Below are 13,672 nucleotides of genomic sequence, written 5' to 3'. Positions count from 1 at the left end.
AGAATTTCCAGTCTGCTAAGATGGAGTTGTGTGAGACATAATGTAATCATGGGAGTGAGACCATCATGGGAGGTTCCCCTTACCTTTTCCATATACTATTGGCTAGTGTGTGTGTGTGTGTGTGTGTGTGTGTGTGTGTATGTGCGTGCATGTTCAATCATGTCTGACTATTTGCAACCCTTTGAACTGTAGCCTGCTGGGCTCCTATGTCCATAGGATTTTTCAGGCAAGAACACTGGGGTGGGTTGCCATTTCCTCCTCCAGGGGATCTTCCTGAACCAGGGTTCGAACGCAAGTCTCCTGCATCTCTTGCCTTGCCGGCAGGTTCTTTACTCACTGAGCCATCACTAGAATATGGGTCTAACCAAGTTACAGGATCCTCCCACAGTCTAGGAAGGGAGTTTTGCAGGGTGGGACTCATTGGGGGTCAACCTAGGGTGGGTAACATGGGTATTTTATGAATCTTACCTCCAAAGAGCTTGAAGAAGAGATGGCAGAAGCAGCAACAGAGTCACATGAGGACCCGTCAGAGGAAACAGAGGACCTGGGGCCTCTGGAACCAGATGACAATGGTAAGAAAATCAACCCCTCCCTGCACTCCTGCCTCATTTTGACTACTAACTCCTTGAGGGTAAGCCCCAACCAAGGTCTCAGTTTTCCCATCTGTACGTTGGGCAGGAAAGTCCCAGCCATGCCCCCGGTGGAGCTGGGGCTGGGCTGGTGTCAGGGAGACCGAGGCAGCAGGGCCACCCCGTGTCACAGTCATCTCACCATCACGTCCACCACCTTTGTCTCAGGTACCTTCCAACAAGTCACAAACCTCCTCAACATCATGGAGAACGAGTCAACCAAAACGGACGCTGCAGGGGCAGGTTTTGACATGAGGAAGAGGCTGGCCTCGGTGATCATCACGGAGAAGGCCGCCACCGAGCCTTCCGTGGTGATGAATGCTCTTATCCGCTGCCTGCAGGTGCCGGAGGTAGGGCCTCCTCCCCCTAGGCACTTCTCTGACCTTGGCCACCTGCTTGCATGTCCATCCACCGCTCAGCACACATTTACTGACTGTTGTGAGGGCGGGGCTTGGTGCTGGGGCCCCTGAGTACCAACTGCGCTCTGGGGTGCTCACAATTTTTCAAAGCTCCTCTGTATTCTTATTCGGTGGGTTTGGGAGTCATCATCTTAGAGCAGGTGAGCCGAGCGACAAAGATATTGAGTAGGAGTGAAGCAGGTAGGTGTGGGGGAGCAGAGACACGGCAGATGGACGGGGTAGGGGTGCTTGCCAGTGGGGAGGTTGTTTCGTGGGGCAGAGGGTGTTGACAGGAGTGATGGAGAATATGGCCAAGATCACGCTGGGCCTTGTACAAGAGGACCAGAGCATCAGCATTCTCTGAGTGCTTGGTACAACTCAGATTTCTGGGGCCCAACGTGAGAGCTTCTGATTCACTGGACGTATGGGGTGGAACCCAAGACTCAGCATTTTTAGCAGGTTCTCAAGTGATGTCTCTACTGGTCTGCAGAGCACACTTAGAGAGTTGCTGGATTTTTGACTATCCTTGAGCTTTCGAGGGTGGGTAGCACAGGAGTTGTTCCTTATAGGAGTTCTTGTGTGTGTGTGTCTGTGTGTCTGTGTGTCTGTGTGTGTGTGTGTGTGTTTCGGCCCTGTCACGTCACTGTCATGCAGGCAGATTCCCTGGCCAGGGACTTAACCTGGGCGTCTACAGTGAAAGTGCTAAATCCTAACCACTAGGCCACGGGGAACTCCTTTTAGGAGTTCTTTCCTGCTCCTTTTTTTTTTTTTTTTGCCACTCTGAGCAGCATGTGGGATCTTAGTTCCCCAGCCAGGGATTGAACCTGGATCCTTCTACTGGAAGCTCAGAGTCTTAATCACTGGACTGCCAGGGAAGTCCCTAGGAGTTCTCAATAGCAAGCTTTATTTTACAGACAGACACGTGGCAGCTATGAGGAAGGAGTGTCAGGGTCCAGGAGCACAGGAAAGAGGTTAGCAAAACAGATTTTAAAATGTAGGTTTTATTATTACTTAGGTAAAGGAGACCCCTGTTCGATTCCTGGGTTGGGAAGATCCCCTGGAGAAGGGAACGGCTGCCCACTCCAGTATTCTGGCCTGGAGAATTCCATGGACAGAGGAGGCTGGCAGGCTAGAGTCTATGGGGTCGCAAAGAGTCGGACACGACTGAGTGACTTTCACTTTCACTTTCACTTTCATAGTGAGCCCAACAGCTCAGGAGAGGATCGCCTTGAAAAACTAGTCTGTTGCTTACAGATCCCCAGAGGCAGGGGCGTGCCATGCTATGCAGTCCCACAGGCAAGCACCAGGTTGGGCAGGAGGCAGAGGGAGCAAGGGGGAAATGTGTGCAGGAGTGTGGCTTCTCTAGGGGCGGACTGGCGAGGCAGGTGAAGCAGGCGTTCGATTAGCTAGTCAGCTCTGGGGTGTTGGGACTGCCTGAGTGGTCTGGTCCCTGGCCCCAGGGTGATCAGAGCAGGTGTATAGTGGTCCAGGGCTTCCCAGGTGGCTCAGCGGTAAAGAATCCACCTGCCAGTGCAGGAGACAGGGCTTCAGTCCCTGCGTGGAGAAGATCCCCTGGAGGAGGAAAGGGCCACCTGCTCTAGTATTTCTGCCTGGAGAATCCCATGGACAGGAGAGCCTGGTAGACTACAGTCCATGGGATTGCAGAGTCATACACGACTGCACAACTAAACAACAGCAACATAGTGGCCCAGAGCATGAGAGTCTGATGGAGGAGGTGCTTGGGCGTGGGCTCTGGGCTGGTTTAACCAGCTTGCCGGTGGGGGAGCTGTTTGCTGTCTCCAGGAACTGATTAACCCCAGGCAGTCTTTCAGGTCCATAAGACCCCAAGAAATCAAAGCATCGGGAAATTTAGAAAGTTACAAAAACCGTGATTAATACCCAGGCCATGATAAATGATCAGTGGCAATAAACAGGTGATAAACAAGTAGGCACATTGTAAAATTTAATGTGTCAAAATTTTCTGTTATTTGTTAATTAGTGAAGGAACCAGTAAGATGTTACCTGTGTGCTCATTTACTTCAGTTTTGTCCAACACTTTGCAACCCCTTGAACTGGAGCCTACCAGGCTCCTCTGTTCACGGAATTCTCCAAGCAAGAATACCAGAGTGGGTTGCCATGCCCTCTTCCAGGGGATCTTCCTGACCAAGGTATTGAACTCGCGTCTCCTGTGTCTCATGCATTGGCAGGTGGATTCTTTACCACTAGCGCCGCCTGGGAAGCTAATAGGATGTTAAAATCTGTTAAAATGAGAATTTTACTTCTAGAGATTTATATTCTTTACCAGTCAAAATTCCTTTGCCTTGTCACAGACAGGAATCATTTTCATTATCCGTTTCCTAAAACTACGCTTCTATCCCCGTGGAGACATAGCCTAGACCGTCACAGTCAATCAAAGACACACTCCCATAGTCCAGATCATCCTTCCGAGGCAGTCGGACATCACTAGGGCTGCCTCTGGGAGGCCACTCAGTGCCTGATTTATGACACTTCCAAAGTCTTGGACGATTTTTCTCTTGTGACCATAAATATTCTCCAAGATTAATGTTGATCACAGAAAAGACTGGGCTTATAATTTGCCTGGCTGTTTACGTATCTGCAGCCACAGTGTTAACTGCTCACCAAGGCTTCCTTGAGTTTGCTTTGAAAACCGAGAACATGAATTTTCAACAGGGTGAGACTGCTCCACAGCAGGTAAAATTGCTTCTTGCGCAGTGGGGTGGGGATGTGTGTGTGTGTGAAGGAAATTTTAGTTTTTGATGTGCAAAGCAGAGATACGGATAATCAAATATATAATATCTTTGTGGTATTACATTTTCATGGTGGAGAGCGATTAGGAAAAAAAAATGCTTAAGGAGTTTCCTGCTGCTGCTGCTGCTGCTGCTAAGTCTCTTCAGTCGTGTCCGACTGTGCGACCCCATAGACGGCAGCCTACCAGGCTCCTCCGTCCATGGGATTTTCCAGGCAAGAGTACTGGAGTGGGTTGCCATTGCCTTCTCCAAGGAGGTTCCTTGCTGCTAAGTCTCTTCAGTCGTGTCCGACTGTGCGACCCCATAGACGGCAGCCCACCAAGCTCCGCCGTCCCTGGGATTCTCCAGGCAAGAATACTGGAGTGGGTTGCCATTTCCTTCTCCAGTGCATGAAAGGGAAAAGTGAAAGTGAAGTCGCTCAGTCGTGTCCGACTCTTAGCGACCCCATGGACTGTAGCCTACCAGGCTCCTCCGTCCATGGGATTTTCCAGGCAAGAGTACTGGAGTGGGGTGCCATTGCCTTCTCCGAGGAGGTTCCTTAGAGTACACTAAAAAAAAAAGAAAAAGAGGTTGAGAAAACTAGGACCATCAATACTGAGCAGCGAAGGCCACACAGTTCTCTTCTGTCCAGTTTTCATGAGGAGTCTCTCACTGTAGTTACAAGCCTCTGAAAAGTGAAAGTGAAAGTTGCTCGGTTACGTCCAACTCCTTGCGACCCAATGGGCTGTAGCCTGCCAGGCTCCTCTGTCCATGGAATTCTCCAGGCCAGAATACTGGAGTGGATAACCACTCCCTTCTCCAGGGGATCTTCCCCACCCAGGAATTGAGCTGGGGTCTACCTACATTGCAGGTGGATTCTTTACCAGCTGAGCTAGCTATAAGCCTCTATTGAGTTCAGTTCAGTTCAGTCACTCAGTCGTGTCTGATTCTTTGCGACCCCATGGACTGCAGCATGCCAGGCCTTCTGTCCATCACCAACTCCTGGAGTTTACCCAAACTCATCTCCATCGAGTCGGTGATGCCATCCCACCATCTCACCCTCTGTACCCTTCTCTTCCCGCCTTCCCTGGTGGCTCAGACAGTAAAGACTCTGCCTGCAATGCAGGCGATCCAGGGTTGGTCCCTGGGTCAGGAAGAGCCTCTGGAGAAGGAAACGGCAACCCACTCCAGTATTCTTGCCAGTGAAATTCCATGGACAGAGGAGCCTGGCAGGCTAAAGTCCATGGGGTCACAAAAGAATCAGACACAACTGAGCGACTGAAAAACAGCATTACTTTCTGTACCAAGACTCTGTACTAGATAAAACTATACATTTCGGTGACTTCCTCTCCTCATGAAGTCCCCAAATTTGCTACGGTCCTGACTGTTGAGAAGTGACCTCTTTACCAGCCGAGGGAGGGGACCATCTTCCCAGAGGGCTTTGCAGGTGAGGCTCCATGGAGAGAGGAGTCCACCTTCTTTCTTTCTTGGTGGTGTATCATCCTGGTAGAATGAGAGTCATTGTCAAATCTGACTCTCCAGGAGTGGTCAGGTTGCAAAACCTATTTGTCCCATCCTACCCTCATTCAGGTCACTTAAAATGGTGACCAGAGCTATGTAGGAAGCAAAATAGAGCGTGTTGTCTTGAACTTTGCAGGAGGGTCAGTACCAAGTATATGGAGGACCCTGTATGCTGACCATTTGACCCCTGCCTTGCTGAGTAGGCTGGCCTGAAAAGAGTGAGAGGGCAGATGCAGGGCACGGGGGCAGGGCCGGTTGGATGAGTCTGATGGGGGAGGGGAGGGAGTTTGAGACAGGCTGGAGTTGGGGGCAGAGCTGGGGCCATTTGAGGATGGTGGGTTCATCGATCAGCTGCAGTGTTAATCATACGGCATCCAATTCCAGTGTATGGATTCCCCCTTCAAGCAATCCCCTGACACCAGTTGTGGGAGGGGTCCTACAACTTAACTCAGTTCTGACACTGTCTGCCTGGGGATAGTGTCAGACTCCATGGGTTAAGGGCTCAGTCCCAATAAAGTTGGCACTAGGGTAAAGAACCTGCCTGCCAATGCAGGAGACTTAAGAGACATGGGTTCAATCCCTGGGTTGGGAAGATGCCCTGGAGGAGGGCACGGCAACCCACTCCAGTATTCCTGCCTGGAGAATCCCATGGACAGAGGAGCCTGGCAGGCTATATAGTCCATAGGGTAACAAAAAGTCAGACACAACTGAAGCAACTCAGCACTCATGCGTGCACTGGTGAGACGACCCCAGCCTGGCCCTTGCTTCAGACGCCAATGGTAAGTTTGGCCAATTGGCTATATGCTGGACGTTCCCATGACCCCCTCCTCGAGTTTAATTAATTTGCTAGAGGGGCTCACAAAACCCAGAGAAACCTTATACTTACTAGATTACCAGGTTCTTATAACTCAGGACCAGCCAGATGGAAGAGATTCATAGGGTAAGGGTATGGGAAAGAGTGTGAAGTTTCCATGCCCTCTCTGGGCCCGCCATTCCCCCTAAATCTCCATGTGTTCACCAGCCTAAAGCTCTCTGAACCCTGTCCTTTTGGATTTTTATGGAGGCTTCATTATCTAGGCATGGTTGATTAAATCACTAGCCATTGGCGATTGATTCAGCTTCCTCCTCCTTGGAGGTCGAGTGGGTGGGACTGAAAGTACCAGTCCTTTAATCAGAAGATGGGTTCTCCTGCCAACCATTCCCCATCCTTCAAGTGAAAAGGAGCGTGGCTCAGTCTTGTCCGCCTCTTTGTAATCCCATGGACTACACAGTCCACGGAATTCTCCAGGCCAGAATACTGGAGTGGGTAGCCATTTGCTTCTCCAGGGGATCTTCCCAGCCCAGGGATCGAGCCCAGGTCTCCTGCATGGCAGGCGGCTTCTTTACCAGCTGAGCCACCAGGGAAGCCCTCCCCATCCTTTGGCGTGGACCAAAAATTGTCTCATTAATACAACAAAAAAAGACATCTTTGTCACTCTCATCACTTGGGAAATTCCAAGGATTTCAGAGTTCTGTGCTTGGGTGAAGACCAAACACACGTCTTATTATAAATCACAGTCTCAGAGGTATTGGGGGGGGCGCAGCGGGAGGGAGACCGCGGTGGATCTATGGCTCCCAGGCCTCCCTGCCTGGCCCCACCTCCCCACCCGCCATACTTGTTCCCCAGATATCCACTCAGCGCAAAGTCAACATCTACAACATCCTCCAGGAGATCATCCAGCAGGAGGGCGAGCTGGAGGAGCGCTGCGTCCAGAGGCTGGTCGCCATCGCCTCCAGGGAGATGAGGGACATACTGGAGGTAGTGGGTGTCCTGCCTCCGCCTGCCTGCCGCCCCCCCAGGGGCTGGGCTCTGGTGGGTGAGGCGTGGGAGGCCCGAGGCCCTTGTCCGGCTACTCACGGGGACAACAGTAGGCTGAGGGGGCCCCAGGGAGCCCACCAGGGCTGCAGCAGGTGAGGGGCAGGAACTGCTGGCATGGCCACGTGTCCTTCTCCCGTGCCCTGCAGGTGGAGGGCTACCTGAGGGCAGAGGTGGCCAGCGACACCCTGGTGGCCCTGTCCCGAAACCACTTCAGCATGGTCATGTACGAGCTGCAGCACCATCTCAAACCCCTCAGCCTCACGGAAGAATTTGTCATCGTCACCCTGGCCAAGCTGGCCAACGGCAATGGTAGGGCTCATGGGGACTGGGGAGGGAGACAAGTATTGACCTCTCCCCGTCTCCACTCCCCTCGCTCTTTTCCCATCCCCTTCCCTCCCTTTCACCTTTCTCCCCTCCACTGCCCCCCCTCCCCTCCCCTTCCCCCCGTCTCCCTCCTCTCCACTCCCTCTCCCCCTTCCCTCCACTTCCCCTCTCTCCTCCCCTCTCCCCTCCCCTCCCCCCTTCTCCCCTCCCCTCCCCTCCCCTTCTCCACTCCCCCTTTTCCTCTCCCCTTCTCCCCTCCCCCTTCTCCGCTCCCAAGTCTCCCATCCTCATTCTCCCCTCCCCCTCCACCTCCCCTCCCCTGCCCCCCATCTCCCCTCCCCTGCCCCCTCCATCTCCCCTCCCCTCCCACCGTCTCCCCTTCCCATCTCCCCATCTCCCCTCCCCTTCACCTCTCCCAGCTCACACTTCTTACCTCCCCTGCCTCCTACTCTCTCCTGTGGCCCAGCCCATGCAAAGGGGTTCCCTGGCCCTGTTCTGGGCACTGGAGGTGTGGGCGGTGGGGTTGGCCTCTGCTGACCCTCCTCTTCCAACTCCCTGAGGCCTCTGCCCACACCTCACAGTGTTTGAGTTCATGCCATACATGGGCATCACCCTGGCCACCATGTTCACCATGCTGAGGCTCGCCAATGAAGCCAAGATGCGCCAGGTCATCTGCGGTGGTAAGTGTCCCACCTGGGCCTGCAGCTCTGCCTGATCAGGGCGCTGAAGGGAGGAGGTAGGTAGACAGGCAGAGACGAAAGGGCAGTGGGAATCGCAGGAGAGGGAGACCAGGGAAATGTTCCCAGCTTGGGCTTGACTTGGGTCATTTATATCTGATCACCTGGCCCCAGGTTTTGATTTGTCATGTGTTTGTGAGCCCCAATCCCCAATACCTGAGAAAAGTAGGACAAAACGTGTTTGCCACTCTTTGCTTTGGAGTCCCCAGGATCTGAGTTAAGAAGTCTTCTTCCAGGTCTCACCCTTGACCTTGCCACATGAACCTCAAGGCTGGGGGCCCAGTCACACCTGTGTGCGCCACCCCTCGGGGGAGTCTTTCACCCTCAGATAGGGAGGGGCTTCATGCAGGACAAAACTTAGGGAGCTGAGAGGAGGGTTGGAAAGGCAGACGGAGAGGGACGCAGGAGATTTTTCTAGCAGCATCTTTGGCCGTCTCAGTAACCTGCTGGTTGTGGAAGTGTGAGGGCTCCTCCTGAGAAGGCGGCCCCGGAAGGCTTTGCTCTGCGTCCCGCCCCCCGGGGCTCACTGCACGTCCCCCGGGGCAGCCATGGAGACCTTCTGCGAGACGGTGCAGTTTTACCTGAGGCACCTGGAGGATAGCGTGTACCCCGTGATGACTGAGGACCAGTTTGCGGTGAAGCTGTTCCCCATGTATCGCTACTTCGTGACGGTGTGGCTGCGGAACAGCAACCCGGAGGTGAGACAGGCCCTGCTGAGTCGGGGTGGGAGCCCGTGGTCCTCGGGTCAGAGCTCTCCAGCCTGTGCAGCTGGCGGAGCCGAGACCCCATTGGGTCCGAGGAGGTGGAGACCTGATCATTGGCAGAGCCATGGGGGCCCTAGAGGTGTCTTGATAAAGACCCCTGGAGTTGCTGGACCAGGGTCCCTGGTACACGTGTGCTGGGCGCTCTCCGAGTGGTTCACTTGTGGGAGCCATTTCCACGCCAACTCTGGGCCATAGGACTGTTTTACAAATGAGGTAATGGAGACACTAGAGGTTGAGTCCCTGTCCAAGGTCACCTGAGTGACAGAGCCAGGACTCGGGGAGGTCTGGACCCTACTCCAAGGTCCCCTCTGTCACCCGTCCTTGATTCCGAGGCTGGGGCCGATGTCACAGGACCTTCCTGGGGGTCCTGGCCGAGGGGTCTAGAGACCAGACTCCTGTGCTAGGTGAAGCTGGGGGTCATCAAGTCCCTGAAGCCCATGCTGAACCTCCTCCTGCCCAACGATGACCTGCGGGAGCAGGTGTATGACTACATCCCCCTGCTGCTGGCGGAGTACCAGGGCAGCCTGGAGGCGCTCTTCGTCACGCAGGTGAGGGGCCTGGGCTGGGGGCTCAGGGTATGTAGGGCTCCTGAGTGTCCCGTGGGTATCGTCCGGGTGGGAGATGGAGCCACGGGACCTGGCACTTGTCCGATTTCCTAGAAATAGATGCTGCTGATGCACACGTGTTAGTCACTGAGTCATGTCTGCCTCTTTGCGACTCCGTGGACTGTATCCCCCCAGGATTCACTGTCCATGAGATTTCCCAGGCAAGAATACTGGAGTGGGTTGCCTGTTCCTTCTCAAGGGGATTTTCCCGGCCCAGGAATCGAAGCCAGGTCTCCCACGTTGCAGGCAGATTCTTTACTGTCTGAGCCACCAGGAAAGCCAGACAGAAAGGATGATACCTCAAAGGGTTCTGGGGCCCACAGTGAGGTCACAACTTTCATATCGGTTTCCTAAGGCTGTTGTAACAAAGAACGAGGAGGCGAGTGGCTTAAAACAACAGAAATGTGTTCTGTCATGGTCCTGGAGGCCAGCAGTCTGAAGTCAAGGTGTCGGCAGGCTGTGCTCCTTCTGCAGGCTCTAGGGGAGAATCTTGCCTCTTCCAGCTCTGGTGGCCCAGGCACTGCGTCACTCCAGTGTCCCCCTCCGTCATCACATGGCCATCTCTGTGTATCTCTCTGTCTCCTCCTCTTCTCGTAAGGACACCGGTCCTTGGATCTAAGGTGTTGTCAGGGTGATCTCATCTTGAGAGCCTTAACTAATTACATCTGCAATGACCCTATTTCCATGTGAGCTCACATTCTGAGGTTCTGGGTGGACATGGATTCTGGGATGGGGGGACACCATTCAACCTCTTACCAGCCTTGAACATGTGTGAGATGGAGTCTTTGGAAGATTCTGAGCCAAACTGTGACCTGGGCAGGGGTATATTGTGAAGGGGGTCACTCATTGACAGACGAGGTGAGACCCTTCGCCTCGTGGAAGCTGGGAACAGAATGAACGTGCCAGATTTGGGAGCCACGTGCAGATCTTCTGTCTAAGGTTGGGGTGCACCCCCCGATCGCCAGGAGAGAAGGGGAAGAAGGCGTGACGTCACGCCCAGTGGCCTGGTGCAGCCCTGCCGAGCTGCAGCGTCCTCCACAGTCCTCAGAGGTGGCTGGAAGCAGATTCGGACTTAGGTCTGGGCGGGGCTTGAGAGGTGGCATCTCTGCACAGCGCCCAGGGGATACTGATACTCCCGGAGGAGGGAGAACATCAAGGAGCAAAAGACCGGCGTGTGACCTGAGTGGGCCAAAGGTCACCTGCCACCGTTTCCCGCCCGCGGCAGGTCTTGAGGCAGATCCTGGAGATGTCTGTCATCACCAACAGCCCCGTCCCGCAGATGCAGCTTCACACCATCTTCACGGAGCTGCACGTCCAGGTGAGCCCCAGGGCCCCGCGGGGTGTGGCCTTCCCTGGGCGGGTCAGGGCAAGTGGGCTGGGGGCGAGTGGTGTGCCCACCAGGGCTCCAGGTGGCAGGGTGGCAGTGGGGCCCTGTCCCGATACCACAGGCCTCCTGCCTCCTGCCGGGGCAGAGGCACAGGTGGGACTCCTGCACGGTGCCCCCCCAGGTGTGCTCCAGGGCCCCCGCCCAGCAGCAGTACAGCAGCCAGAACCTGATGGAGATCGTGCACTGCTTCATAGCCCTTGGTGAGGCGCCCCAGGCCCCCGGGAGCCCTTGGGAGTGCCGGCCCCCTCTGAGCGCCGGCCCTGGGGCTGCCTCGTCCCGCTGATGTCCTTGACTCGGGGCATGACTAAAGCCGTCCTTCCCCCCCACCCCCTGCAGCCCGCTCCTACCCCAAGGAGCTGATGAAGTTCTTCCTCAGCCAGATGGAGATGAGCAAGGAGGCCATCCGCGTGGGGACCCTGGCCCTGATCAGGGCAGTGGTGAGCGCAGATGGTGAGCACTCACCCCACAGGGAGACCGGGCGGGAGCAAGGGTGGCAGCTGTCAGTCATATCTGGCCTTTTTTTTTCTTTAACTTTTTGGCCACACCCTGTGGTGGCATGTGGGATCTTAGTGCCCTGACCGGGGATCGAACCCATGCCCCCTGCGTTGGAATCACGGAGTGTTAAGCACTGGACTGCCAGGGAAGTCCCTGGACCGTTTCCTCTCTTACAGACCCTGCTGGGTGGGCCCCAGAGTCAGGGCTCTCCGTGGCTTCTTGTTTCCTGTCCTAGAAGCTAACCAGCCTTGTGTCCCACCCTCCACACCCTCGCCCCTCTCCTTAAACCCTGCATCCCAGCTTCTACCTGAGCCTGAATGTCAAACCATTTGCCCAAATCCTAGTATAATTCCCAAAGCTAAATGAAAGGCTGAATATAAAGCCTAGATACACAGTATAGATGTAGCCCTAAAGCCCCATTGACCCAGTGCCAAAGCTTAGTCTGAAACCCTGCTTCCGAATCCCTAAGCCCAAACCCTAAACCTGGCCTTGCTATCCACAGGGAATCACTGTTCCTAAGAGCACCAGCTCAGAGAGCATCCACTTGAATCTGAACAAGGTGCCCTCTACTGGCAGTGTTTGGTTTTGTATGACTTGAGAAGTCCAGGTGCAGTGCTGTGCCCAGTTGCTTCAGTCCTGTCGGATTTTTGCCACCCCATGGACTGTAGCCCACCAGGCTCCTCTGTCCATGGGATTCTCCAGGCAAGAATACCAGAGTGGGTTGCCATTTCCTCCACCAGGGGATCTGCCTGACCCAGGGATGAAATCCACATCTCAGTCTCTTGCATTGGCAGACGAGTTCTTTTCCACTAGCTCCATCTGTGAAGCCCTGAGAAGTGTATGGTTGGCTTCAGTTCAGCCCTTCAGCTGTATATCCTTGTGCAGTACACAAACGGAGCAACTGTATGTGAAAGACTTTCTCCTGACAGTAAACCCAACTCTTACAGAAACGCATTTTTAAGTAACAGTGAAAGTGAATGTTACTCAATCGTGTCTGACTTTTTGTGACCCCATGAACTATACAGTCAATGAAATTCTCCAGGCCCAAATACTGGAGTGCAACAGTGAGACCCCTTTTCACCTATCTGATGGGCAGAGATGATAATGACTAGAGTTGGCCTACCCATTTTTCTACAGAAGGCCATATAGCAAAAATATTTTCAGCTCTGCAGACAGCACAGTCTGTGATGATTATGCAAATTTGCCATTGTAGAGCAGAAGCAGTTATAACTTCAGAGCATGGCTGTGTTCCAATAAAACTGTATCTACAAACACAGACTTCGGGCTAGAATTAAACTTAGGTCTAGACTTTGCTAGTCCTTGGTCTAGAATACAAGAAACAAGCCTCCTATACTTCCTTGACAGGGGTGTAAAGTGATAAACCATTCTGGATGCTCACTTAGATAGGGCCCAAAACTTGGGCTCAAAATCTAACATTTTGTCAGCTGTCTGAAGGAATTAAATGCCCAAAGGAAATTGGATAAAGATGTTCCTTATAACGTTGTGCATAGAAGCAAAACATTAAAAACAATCTACATGTTTTTCTATAAGAAATTTGTGGGATTAATGATAGTATAGCTTCATATGGGCTTCCCAGGTAGCACTAGTGGTAAAGAAGTGCCTGCTAATGCAGGAGACATAAGAGACGCAAGTTCAATCCCTGGGTTGGGAAGGTTCCCTGGAGGAGGGCATGGCAACCCACTCCACTATTCTTGCCTGGAGCATCCCCATGGATAGTGGAGCCTGGAGGGCTACAGTCAATAGGGTCGCACAGAGTTGGACACGACTGAAGTGACTTCACATGCAGGCATGCATAGCTACATACTGAATATTATACCATCTTTTTCATGGAAAATCTGCCCTTTGTATATTAAGTATAGCAGTACAGTGTGGGATGGTATATATAGCAGGACCTCAGTTATGTGAAAGAAATCTAGGTGATCATTTGTGCATAAATGAGCTTAGAAGGATACACCTAAACCGTGAAGACTGTCTTTTATTTTAATTTCTCAGTGAACATAGACTATTTTTATAATCAGAAAAAAAGGCTTCCATTTGAGAGATGAAAAACTCTTAAGTGTAACATCGTCCCTTGGTGCCTGAATACCCGCCATCTTCCACCCCGACCTCATTTCCTCTCTTTCCTCCACCTGCAGCGACTTCTAGTAGCACCTAGACTTCAGTGGAGCAACACTCTGAGTGCCTGA

At 53.3% G+C, this 13,672-nt stretch overlaps 1 protein-coding gene across 14 annotated transcripts in view; it reads left to right on the top strand.

Annotated features, from left to right (window-relative positions):
- MROH2A (maestro heat like repeat family member 2A) overlaps positions 1-13,672 on the top strand; it is a 52,377-nt gene that overhangs the window by 1,618 nt on the left and 37,087 nt on the right. For 11 of the 14 annotated variants that reach the window (XM_081491075.1, XM_081491070.1, XM_081491066.1 and 8 more), the window contains exons 2-11: positions 477-572; positions 798-979; positions 6,962-7,093; positions 7,300-7,462; positions 8,059-8,157; positions 8,761-8,912; positions 9,383-9,526; positions 10,809-10,901; positions 11,092-11,170; positions 11,307-11,420. In XM_081491075.1, the coding sequence (XP_081347201.1) occupies positions 477-572; positions 798-979; positions 6,962-7,093; positions 7,300-7,462; positions 8,059-8,157; positions 8,761-8,912; positions 9,383-9,526; positions 10,809-10,901; positions 11,092-11,170; positions 11,307-11,420 (1,254 nt within the window). The remainder of the gene's footprint in view (positions 1-476; positions 573-797; positions 980-6,961; positions 7,094-7,299; positions 7,463-8,058; positions 8,158-8,760; positions 8,913-9,382; positions 9,527-10,808; positions 10,902-11,091; positions 11,171-11,306; positions 11,421-13,672) is intronic. The other 3 variants (XM_081491079.1, XM_081491078.1, XM_081491073.1) reach the window with 2 other exon arrangements.

The sequence above is a fragment of the Giraffa tippelskirchi genome, chromosome 5 (genome assembly GCF_054371585.1).
Source record: "Giraffa tippelskirchi isolate mGirTip1 chromosome 5, T2T-mGirTip1v1.2.pri, whole genome shotgun sequence".
NCBI lineage: Eukaryota > Metazoa > Chordata > Mammalia > Artiodactyla > Giraffidae > Giraffa > Giraffa tippelskirchi.
The sequence above is the reverse complement of the archived record's forward strand: the minus strand, read 5'-3'. Positions and strand labels throughout refer to the sequence as shown.